Here is a 12,600-nt window from a genome sequence, read left to right as displayed (position 1 = left end):
AATCTTGATTTCAGCTTGTGCTTCATCCAGCCCAGCCTTTCTCATGATATACTCTGCATATAAGTTAAATAAGCAGCGTGACAACATACAACCTTGACGGACTCTTGTCCCAATTTGGAACCAGTCTGTTGTTCCATGTCCAGTTCTAACTGTTGCTTCCTAACCTGCATATAGATTTCTCAGGAGGCAGGTCAGGTGGTCTGGTATTCCCATCTCTTTAAGAATTTTCCAAGCCAGAAAGATAAAGAACATTACAGCATACTGACACATGTATATGGAATTTAGAAAGGTGATAACGATAACCCTATATGCAGAACAGAAAAAGAGACACAGAAATACAGAACAGACTTTTGAACTTTGTGGGAGAATGTGAGGGTGGGATATTTCAAAAGAACAGCATGTATACTATCTATGGTGAAACAGATCACCAGCCCAGGTGGGATGCACGAGACAAGTGCTCCGGCCTGGTGCACTGGGAAGACCCAGAGGAATTGGGTGGAGAGGGAGGTGGGAGGGGGGATCGGGATTGGGAATACATGTAAATCCATGGCTGATTCATATCAATGTATGACAAAACCCACTGGAAAAAAAAAATAATAATAAAAAAAAATAATAAAATGAGAATTCTTCAGAAAAAAAAAAAAAGAATTTTCCAATTTGTTGTGATCCACACAGTCAAAGGCCTTGGCATACTCAATAAAGCAGAAGTAGATGTTTTTCTGGAACTCTCTTGCTTTTTGGTTTCTCTCCTATTGCTCTTTCTCTCTCTTTTCTAAGTAAGGGGAAAATTGTTTTAATGACAGCCACCAACACACAGTCACACAGAATTCATGAAAGTGAGGAAAGCCATGAACTATGGTGCTAGAGGATGGTCCATTAAGATGGCATGGTACTATAATTAATAGGTAGATAGATAATCACCATTCCCTTACCCACTGTCCTCTAATCACCTCTATTCTGAAACCATATACCTCCAAAACCTAATTTTGAATTTCCAAAACTTACAAGTTTATATATTACATTGTACTCAGCAGACTACTAAATTACACAGTTTACCAAATGTCACTTGGAGTGACTCCATAGAAAGGTAAACTGTACATATATTAAAATGGGAACTTGAAATTTACAAAGAAATCTACATGTAAATTACCAGCAACTTCCATAGGGAAGTATGCTAGATTAAAGATTCTGCACTTAAATGCATATGGAATTAACACTGGTAAGATTTTTTTTTTAAAGAACAGTGAAATAAAACGTTTCTTATTAAAGCATGGGAAATTCTTTCATTGCTATCTTATGAGTTAATGTGTACCTACATAAAACCAATTTTTACTAAGTGATACCGATTCTATACTCAATTTAACATAGTTATAACCACTTCGCCACTTCGTTGACAAGCATGGATTTCTATATCTTAAATTTATATTTTCTAAATGTAAATTATAAAAACACATATACAACAGATTCATTTTTAAACTATAAAAGTTTCAACAACAGCTGCAAGACCACAAAAGCTATTTAAGAGTCCACATACTTTGACACACTACCCAATTCCTAATCAGTTTCTTGTGCATTTGAGTAAGCTTAAAGTATCACTTGTATAAGACAGTTTCATACCATTAATTAGATACAGCAGTTCAAAAGACCTCCCAAATGGTAAAAAGTCTGAGACCATTCAATTGACTACTTTTTTCTCTTAAAGCACTAAGAAACCAATGCTTCTGCTCATTCCAAATTGTAAAAAAAAAAAAAAAAAAAAGAAAGAAAAGAATTACTTCAGTGACATTACTACATACTGTGTTTATAAAAAATTTCCCAAATAGGGAATATTTGCAAAGAGTCAAAAACAATCAGTTAAAACCTTTTAAGAAAATGCACTTCTGAATCAGTCTTTAAAAAATTGCTTTCCTGAAACTGCACAAACCTAAAATAACTTCTGCTTCATGTACAGATCAGATGCAGTGCGTGGGTGTTTTCTGTCATGTGGTAACAAGCTGTTCTGGTGCAAGACCCAAAAAAATCGACCTAACTCTGAGAACAGCTTTAGTTACATTAACTCTTTATTGTGTTATGATATAAACATGGAACTATTCATTTAAATGGAAACAAACAAATGCTGACTGTCAGGGCATATGTTTTTAAAGAGTAAGTCATATTGGGTCAGTAAATAACCTCATTTTAGTAAACACCCTTCAATTTAGACAACCTCACCCAGGACCTCCTTCCCCATTCTTCCCCTATGGGCCTGCTGTGTGTGCTTCTCCAACAGAGTGTAAGAGGGGAAAGGGAAGGAGAGGCTTCATCAGGGAACAGTTCCCGTCACTTGCTCAGCAGCAGCAGTACTAAACTCTCCCAGAAGTTTGTGCTCTGCTTTAGGGTCAGGGAAGGATGGAGGCTCGTTCTCTCAGGAAGCAGTGAGGCACTGAGCTTCAGAGTTAGGCTCCAGAGTCAAGCAGATGGTGTGGCTCACAGCTCCACAACCCAACAGCCATTGAGCCTATAAATGTCACTCGATCCTTCTAAGCCTCACTTTTTCAGGTACTTCAGTGCAAGGCCTGGCACACTACAGACAAACAACACATATTAATGTTCATCAGAAAATCAAGAAGAAAAGCCCGAGTTGGAAGCAGGAAACTGCAGCACAGAAAATGAGTGCCCAGGAACTGGAGGGGAAAAAGCGGTGCGACAAAGTCTCAGGCCTGAGTCAAACCCCCAAGGACCGCGCAGGCAGGACCCTCTGGCTACAGCAGTTCTTCAGATCAGTCCCCACCCTGAAGTCCTTTCTAAGCCCTTCACTGCCTCGTCCTGCTCCTATCTTCAACTCCTACCTACCTACGACCAGTCCCAGTCATGGCTTAAAAGGCAGACAGAATGCCATTTCTATTCCCTGGATAGGTGACAAGAAGTCTTTTAATCTTCCCTGCGGGCGGGCAGGGGGAAAACATATCCAAAAGGTAGAACTCTACCTGCATTTTCCCTTAGAAACACTAGGATAAACAGCAGTTAAAATCTACAGTAATACAGACCTTTATTAGGTACACAATGGGTTAAAAAGGCATCAATGGGTTGATTTTTAAGGGCAAAAGTTACCATGTATTAAAACAAGAAAATACATTCATATTATAACCTGTCTTTTAAACAAACTTTGAGGAACTCTGGGATAAACTGTTGGTAAGCTAAGGACACTCAGTAGGTATATTGTACAATCTGTAAAGATCACGTGAAGATAATAAATTTTTTTCACACAAAAAATACAAATACTTACTGTAATTTTAATAGCTTTGTTCAACACATTCACCCATTCTACTAGGTCCTGCTGATCATTGGCTTGTAGGAAATATTTCCTCATCCCTGCATTCATAACTGTTGAAAGAAAAAACAAACTACAACAGGTGAAACTGTGTACTTATTACCTAGACATATGTCTGCGGCAGCTGAAAAACCTTGCCAGCTTCAGTACTGTGACTCTTGAATTTGACAGAATGTTAGACTATATATGATATTGCTTTCATCACTCAATAAAATAGAGTTATTATCAATAAGACTCTAATTTTTAATGGTCATGTTTCTCACTAAATGTAAAAATACCACAGTATATTTAGCCAATCGTCTAATGATGGACATTTAGACTATTTCTGATTTTTGAAACTATGTAAAATATCCCATGAAACATCACATATGTATACTTTTCCACACTTTGGCTAGCATTTCTATAGGATAGATTTCTTACCATAAGCTTCAGTAAGAAGAAAATTCACATTTAACATGTTTACAGATATTAGTAAACTGTCTTCCCCAAAGGTTGAATCCACCCAATAGTGTATCCAAAGGCCTCGATTATCTAACATTCCTCACTAGCACCTCTTTTGTTTTCAGCCCCGAGATGCTGTGACATTATTTCCCAGACTCCCTTGCCAGCCTGGGCCATGCCTTGCTATAACGGGCGGTACTGGTGGGACACGAGAGGTGGGAGGGAAGTGGGGGAGGGGACTGCTCTTGCCGACGCCCCTCCAGTAGCAGCAGCACACAACCAGTTGTGGCTCCAAGCTCTTCTGCTGCTCCCTACAGCAGCCTTGAAGTCCCCTTAGCAAGTCCTTGGTTCTGGTGATATCACCTCTTCCCTTTCCTCTCTCCAGCCCTGGTGATAGAAGCTGCTTCATACAGTTTTTAATCGCTGGGTTACTTCAGCATTCCCTTCCTGTGCCTTCAGCCTCTCAACATCTGGTCAACCAATTCCCTGTAACAAATCCCCTGGGTTTGAAACGCCAAGTGTGGTGTGTTTTCCTGACTCTCTGTCCACCTAACTGGTAAAAAATCATAGCTTGTCTAAATCTGAATCTCTGATTACTGAGACAAATTAGTTTTGCATGTTTACTGGTTGTCTACACTTGTTTGTAAGCTCTGTTTATTTTCTTTACCCATATTTCTCCTGAGTCATTCATGTATTTTTCCTTGATTTATAAAAGCTTTTATTTATAAGAGGTTTTCTCCTTGGAAGAAAAGCTATGACCAACCTAAACAGCATTTTAAAAAGCAGAGACATTACTTTGCCAACAAAGGTCCATCTAGTCAAAGCTATGTTTTTTCCAGTAGTCATGTAAGGATGTGAGAGTTGGACTATAAAGAAAGCTGAGCGCCGAAGAATTGATGCCTTTGAACTGTGGTGTTGGAGAAGACTCTTGAGAGTCCCTTGGACTCCAAGGAGATCCAACCAGTCCATCCTAAAGGAAATTACTCCTGAATATTCACTGAAAGGACTGATGTTGAAGCTGAAACTCCAATACTTCGGTCACCTGATGTGAAGGACTGACTCATTGGAAAAGACCCTGATGCTAGGAAAGATTGAAGATGGGCGGAGAAGGTGATGACAGAGGATGAGATGGTTGGATGGCATCACCAACTCAATGGACATGAGTTTGAGTAAGCTCTGCGAGTTGGTAATGGACAGGGCAGCCTGGGGTGCTGCAGTCCATGGAGTCACAAAGACTCAGACAAGACTGTGTGACTGAATTGAACTGAAGAACTTTTATATTAACCCTGTCAGTTTTAATTCAAGTACTTTTCCCTGTCTATCATTAGTCTTGTCACTTAGTTCACAGTATTTTAATGAATCAGAAATAGCCTATCAATCTTTTTCTTTAAAGACTCTAGCTTTCATGTGATATTTAGAAAGTCTCCCTGACTCAAGATTATAAAAATAAACCTTTATTTTTCTAGCACTTATGCATTTTATGTTTATAATCTTAACACATTTAGAACTTTTTATGCAGTTTAATTTACATATACCCATTTAGTGACTACTACTTCTATGAAGCAAAGCATTCCTGCATATAGTTGTCAACAAACTATTATAGTCAATGTTAAAATTAAAGCTTATTAATTATATATTACATGATTTATTTTAAAAAAAATATTCTAAGAGCTAAAGCATCTGAACAGCTACGGTGCAGTTTTTGTTTTTAATATACTTTTTTTTAATGACTTCTATACATCTCCAACAAAATTTTAAATAGCATATTAACACTCAGCTGAACGTGAGGCAGAGGGGGAAAGGCTTACTTCTCAAATACACTAGATTATGAAACTAAGACTGAGAACAAGATACTAGAGCAGAGCTTCCTTGAATTGACACACATCTTATCTTGTGAAAGGCTATAAAACAATTAGTCTGGACCTAAAGAAATTTAACACACTATAAATCTGTTCTTTTATATCTTACTAGTGACTGGAGAAATTAAAAATGCCATAAATTAAGATAAGTAACTCACTAGACTATTATATATGTCAATATATAGTTTTTGTTTTTAATCTCCAGCACTCAGTAAAGCATCCTTTATAAGCTTTTCCAACTTAGGCTGAAGCTGCGCTCCCCTCATAATGGCTTTTTCCTGCTCAATGTTATTCTGGGCATCTGCCTAGAATATCTAAAGAGTATAAAATTCTAAGCACTTGGTAATATACTATACCTGCTATAAAGGAAGTGCTTAATACATATATTTTTTGAATAAGTAACATTTATAGAAATGTATCTTTTAAGGGAAAGAAGAGAGGTAAATATACCTCTAAAAAGACTCTTAGCACAATTTGCAGTCTAAATAAAAAATCATGTGCTTTAAGAATAATTTTCATGGCAGCAAGAGGCATAGTGATTTGACAGGAGGGAAAATCTGAGCCTAGAGCTAACCAAACCTAACTAGCTCATGCACTTACTAGCAATCCCATCTTATAAAATCTATTTAATCTCTGACTCTTTGTTTTCCTCATCTATGAAATAGAATGTAACCCATCCCTCCTTTGAGGGTGAAGGTGATGTGTGTAAAGAAGCTAGCACAGGGCTTGGGAGAGAACAGAAACTCCTTGTCACCATCTTCATCACCTTCATGATCATCAGTATCATCTGGAGATTTCCAAGTAAAGAAGCATTGTGAAAAATGTTAGTGCAACTTAGGAAAATTTTATTAACAGTGATGGGGAAAAGGCAGACAGGCAAAGGAAGGAAAAATACTTTTAATAAGAATAATGATAAACTGTATGAAACCTGTTAGGTTTCCACGCTTTTAAAGCAAAGGTTTCATTGTGTATAATGAATGTAGAGCAGAGGCTTGCACGCTTACTAGCTTTTCACTTAAGTACCTCCCTTATCTCATTTCAAATCTTAACCATCAGAGTGAATGTTATCAAATGGATAAAACCTGAAGCACAAACATTAGCTTGATTCAAAATAAAAATCATCTCACAACCAAGGATCAACCACTATGGTTCAAATACGGTTATGGATAAAATAGTTATGAGACATTTTATCATATTTCTTTGCCAATTTTCTCCTGTTTTCTCTGTTCCCTCTTCTTTCTCGTCCTTTCTTTCTCTACTAGTCACACATCAGTTTTCTGAAGGGAGCCTCTAATTTAATCATCTTATCTCTCCTACTACCTGTTTCATTTTTAGCTTTCTTTGACTTGTTCTTCTGAGTTTTTCACAGTCTCATGTTCTTTTTCCTATTTGACAGTTTTCTCCCCTCAAATGTCATGTAATTCTGGGCTGGCCATTCATACTTAAAAACAAGATACCAAAAAACTCCTCGGAAGTTCTCTTGAATATTATGTAAGGATTCTGACTGGTGAGCATCACTGTACAGCAAGCCCCTCTGACAGAAATGCCAGCTGTCAGTACCTATGGCTCTCTTCTCTGGGGTGTTCAGATTCTTGCCCCACTTCCACCTGGCTGCCCGATGCTCTGGGCCTGGACATAGGAAAGAATTGCATTCGGTGTGCAGACTTTTATTTAATCCTCATGCCTCATTCCCCCTCTTCTCTGGGACTACTGTCCCCAGGCACATAGCCTCACTGATTCTATTTCGGGAGGTACTACACATGCCATTCCTTGCTGGGATGGGGGAAGGGTGGCTGCCTGCCTGAGCCAGCTGGAGGTAGGGACCAGAGGGTGTTTCTACAGAGACATGCAAACAGAGTCACTGATCTGGGTCCCACCTCTCTGACGCTTACCCAGACAGGATCCAGCACCTAGTCTGTCCAGAGTTGGCGTGGGGGCAGGATATGGAAATGGCTAGCTTTTCAGGGGCCTCTTCTACTCTGCTAAGTTATTTCCTCCTCCTCCATCCACGTCCCATCTTTATATACTGTGAATTAACAGAAATCTGCTCATTTCAGGGAATATGGTTTGAATGTTTCTTGTTCTCACAGTTAGGGCGAATTTGAGAGGAAAGGGGGGAGGAACAGTCATTGGAAGGACTGATGCTGAATACTGAAGCTCCAATACTTTGGCCACCTGATGCAAACAGCTGACTCACTGGAAAGGACCCTGATGCTGGGAAAGATTGACGCAGGAGGAGAAGGAAGCAGCAGAGAATGAGATGGTTAGACAGCACCACCAACTCAATGGATATGAATCTGAGCAAACTCTGGGAAACAGTGAAGGACAGGGGAGCCTGTTATGCTGCAGTCCATGGGGTAGCAGAGAGTTGGACACGACTTAGCAACTGAACAAGAACAAAAAAAAGGGAGGAAAGTCTTTATGCTGCCATTTTTATGGAAGTTGTGGGTCCATTTTAGAAGTCAGTGCCTCTTTCTGAAGGTAAACATTTTATGAATCCTTCCTCTAACAGAGGCCTCCCAGGTGGTGCAGTGTTAAAAGAATCTGCCTGCCAATGCAGGAGACCCAGGAGACAGGGGAGGGTTAGGAAGATCCCCTAGAGAAGGAAATGGCAACCCACTCCAGTATTCTTGCCTGGAAAATCCCATGGACAGAGAACTCTGGCGGGTTACAGTCTGTGGGGTTGCAAAGACTTGGAAACAACCGAGCAACACTCCCTCTAATAGAAGACTAATAAACTACTGGCAGAGCAATAGATAACTAATCTTAATCTCTGATTTCAATTAAAATCCCTCATTCTAAATACCGCGATAACTGAATGTCAAATCTCTCCCTGTGTACTGCTAGCCCTTCAAATTGTATGTTTGAGATTTTACATTAACGACTTTCAAGAGTGTGTGCATGATATACTCTAAAATACAAAGTTCTCTGTCACGTGACTTGCCCCCAGGAGCCTTTCATTCAACAAGGTTCTGAGGCATTTTCTGATTTAGCAACCAAAAATTATAAATCTGTAAGAAATACATGACTTTTTATAGCTTCTTAGTGGTGATAAAAGCATTACAAAGGATCCTCATACTATATCCTGCTTGTATCACACTTTCTGAGTGGACATATACAGTGCTATCCCTACCATACTGCCTACAGAAGAAACCTGCCCTTCCCAAGCAAAAAAAAACATATTTAACAAATATCTTCTACTTTCATGTAAAATAGTCTCTTCTGAGATCAGCTGGAAACTCCTACTAATTTTTGTCCCTTTCCTCACTAACGTCCACACACTGAGAGCATATAGATTCTCCCAGCTTTAACTATACCCACTATGATAACAGATTCTAACATTCTCCATTCTTGATCTTCAAGCTCCATCCAGTCCCTAATTACTGTCACCAGAGTATTTCCATTTGGATGTTTCTCCACCACTCAAACTCCATACTAAATATCTCATCCTATACTAAATATTTCACCCTATCAAATCAGCTCTCCTAGATCCTCCATTTCTTTCCTTGAAGCAAACCTATTTGACATCTCTGTCTTCCCTTCGGTTCCCACACGTCCAGTCACCAAGTCCTTGTGCTTTTCCTTCTAATGCTCTTCATCCCTCCTCTTTCCCCCAATGCCATTATCCTAATTCAGGCTCGTGTTAGGAACAGTAGTTTAAAAACCACTTAACCTGTCTCCTTGCATCAAACTCTCCTATCAACACAAAAAAACTTCCTTCACCTTCTATCTTCTCTCTAGATGTTCTCTAATCTCTTACCTCTCATTTTCCAAAAAACAACAAGAAAAAATCACTTGTCAACATATTACACCCTAACTTCTGCCTTTTCACTTTTCAGTCTCTTACCACTCTCTCCAGCTTCATTCAGTGTTCAGATCCCCCCATACACCATGTTCTTCTCCCCTGCACACCTCTCTCCAGGGGTCCTCCCACCTTTTCTCCCCAGTGATAAAGGATGATCACGTGAGCCTCATGCAGTGTGGCTCCCTTGACTCCCAAGATTCCCAAAAAAGGATTTGAAGCTCTTCTTCTGTGACTCTATTAAATAGATTGCTACCCCTTTATCCACCACCTGTGATAAATGCAATGATAATTCCCTGGCCCTGTACCTGATTTTGGGCTCCAAAATCACTGCAGATGATGACTGCAGCCATGAAATGAAAAGATGCTTGCTCCTTGGAAGAAAAGTTATGATCAACCTAGACAGCATATTAAAAAGCAGAGACATTACTTTGCCAACAAAGGTCCATCTAGTCAAAGTTACGGTTTTTCCAGTAGTCATGTATGGATGTGAGAGTTGGACTATAAAGAAAGCTGAGCACTGGAGAACTGATGCTTTACAACTGTGGTGTTGGAGAAGACTCTTGAGACTCTCTTGGACTGCACGGAGATCCAACCAGTTCATCCTAGGACTGATGCTGAAGTTGAAACTCCAATACCTTGGCCACCTGACGAAGAACTGACTCATTGGAAAAGACCCTGATGCTGGGAAAGATTGAAGGTGGCAGGAGAAGGGGATGACAGAGGATGAGATGGTTGGATGGCATCACCGACGCAATGGACATGAGTCTGAGTAAACTCCAGGAGCTGGTGATGGACAGGGAGGCCTGGGATGCTGCAGTCCATGGGGTCACAAAGAGTCAGACACGACTGAGCGACTGAACTGAACCGAACCGAACCTGTCTGTGAGATTGCAGCCTGGGAGATTTTCAAGGGCAACAACTGCTTCTTATTACTCTCACAGCCCCATTGCCAAGTAAAGTGCACATATACTAGACCTTCGTTAAATGTTTACTGAGCACTTAATCAAATGTACTTAATCAAATATCCCCAACTACCTTGCTCCCAAGCTGTGCACTTCTCATTTCCCATAAGCTGCAAACTAAATCCTTTCCATTATTTAAGCACTGAACATCAAATAATAATAAAATTAATCTCACTGGATGTGATCACTGTAAATGCCTAGATAATGATTACACATGGGTAGAGTGGGAGGAGGTTGTGACTGGGATGGGACACAGGAAGAGGTTTCAGGGGTGGGGGAGCAGTTTTACTTCTTCACCAGACAGTACTTTCAAGGCAATCTGCCTTAGAATAATTCATTAACCCGCAGGACTAAGACATGGGCCTTCTGTGACTGTTTTCTCTTGCAATACGATATAATTATATTAGTCTAACTTAAAATTACTAATGTATAAAATACAGCTACTCACCAAAACAGAACTCAGCCTTTGGCCTTAGTTTAGTTGCATCGCTAACCTAACAAGAGAGAGAAATGAATCACTCACTTCTTCATATGCTATTATAATCAACCTTAAACACTGTGTGAACTTCCACATGTATGATTTCCCAGTACTCACACACATTTAGCACATAGATCTAAAGTTAAACTTTAAGGCAAAAGAAAAAGAACTATAAATTAAATTTAGAACATGGGTCCCAAATGTTAAGATGCACAAAAACAAGTGTTACTTCCATGCTCTCTTTGAACAAAATTGTTTTTTCTTCAAAGGAAGTATGAAGAAACTGAAAATAAACCAGTAAGTTTTATGTCACACATATAAACATTTTTGGTTTCATGCAATTTTCAAAATACCCTCAAAGAAATACCCAAAGAAATACCTCAAAATACCCAAAGAAACCATGAATTCTTCCCAAATTTCATATTTCTAAATTAACTGCATGAGGAAATGGTGGTGGGTAAGGGCCAAATTGTATATTTAATAAAGTCCAAAAATCCAGAAGACACTAATCTGCAATGAGGAAACCAAAATGGCACTGGATCCTCATTTGTACATTGAAATGCCCTAGGATAAGGGACCCCCCTCTACTACATGCAGCACATGGTCCCATTTGGAAAGTGAACAACTAGCTGCACCTGGTTGCTGCTAGCCCTTTAAATAAAGTAGCTCACATTGAAGCCCATTCATGGCTGTTTGCCATGCTGCTGCCCAGTGTCAGAACTCAGAATTGTAGCATCTGTTCTGTACCTTCAGAAGGAATTCTAAGTTTAGGTTTCCTGACTGATCCCAACTACAAATTCAGAGCACTGAATCACAATGAAGTTTGTTCCAGGGATAAATTCTGAGGAAAAGTGGCAAGTCTAAAGTAGAGTACAAGCATACAATTCAAACTTCAGTATGGGGCAGAGGTGAAACTTCACTACATAGAGAAGGTTATATTTCAAAAGGGAAGCAATGGAGGAGGGGAAAGCAGTGGCCAGTCTGCCTTTTTACTGAATTAATATCTTAATCCTTAAAAAGACCTCCCATTTTTAAAAAGACCAGGCAATAAGCAATTGAAAAGATAGAGGCACATGGGCAATTTCTACCTCAACTGCCTATTCCAATGAAATAGGCCTTTCCACATCACTTCACTAAGAGTCAAAAATCCCTGGCAGCATGTTTACACTGCAGTATATGTATACTGCAGGCAATCAAGGAAACTGATGAGGGGGTGGGGTGTTGGGGGGCATCTACAGTCTATTCTACAATAGAATCCTACACTTCCTAACTATAGTCTCTATAGAATTTAAGTTGCTATCTACCCTGAAGTATTACTAAATGTCTTAAATTTATAGGAACACTTGAGGTATATTTAAACAAAATTTGTCTTCTGAAAATTTACATAATAATGATTTTAAAGTAAAATGGTTCCCTTTAAATATGTAATTTTTGTTGTCCAAGGACTATTTTATTTTTTGGTCAGTGAGAATGAATAGCTCTATTATGATACTGATAACAAAGCTTTTTATTTATCAAAAATATCTTTTTCTTTTAAACAGAGACATACTTGTAAACTGGTCCCCGATGAAGACCTTTGCTAATAAATCCCAATATATGCATAACAGTATGTATATACATATTATTTAATCATACTGTTTTGCTACTTTCATATCTCAAGCCATCACCAAGCTTATTACTTTCTGTAAAACAAAACTATTAATAGTTCCTCAGCATCTCTCTATCTCAGTTCCCAAAACACTAATA

At 39.1% G+C, this 12,600-nt stretch overlaps 1 protein-coding gene across 7 annotated transcripts in view; it reads right to left on the bottom strand.

Moving 5' to 3' along the window:
* PLEKHA1 (pleckstrin homology domain containing A1) overlaps positions 1 to 12,600 on the bottom strand; it is a 53,204-nt gene that overhangs the window by 15,918 nt on the left and 24,686 nt on the right. For 6 of the 7 annotated variants that reach the window (XM_061162815.1, XM_061162817.1, XM_061162818.1 and 3 more), the window contains exons 4-5: positions 10,825 to 10,870; positions 3,266 to 3,363 (exon numbers count right to left, since the gene is read on the bottom strand). In XM_061162815.1, coding sequence (XP_061018798.1) covers positions 3,266 to 3,363; positions 10,825 to 10,870 — 144 coding nt within the window. The remainder of the gene's footprint in view (positions 1 to 3,265; positions 3,364 to 10,824; positions 10,871 to 12,600) is intronic. The other variant, XM_061162820.1, reaches the window with a different exon arrangement.

This window comes from Dama dama, chromosome 15, assembly GCF_033118175.1.
Source record: "Dama dama isolate Ldn47 chromosome 15, ASM3311817v1, whole genome shotgun sequence".
Lineage (NCBI taxonomy): Eukaryota > Metazoa > Chordata > Mammalia > Artiodactyla > Cervidae > Dama > Dama dama.
Note: the sequence above shows the minus strand (reverse complement) of the source record. Positions and strands in the feature narration are given on the sequence as shown.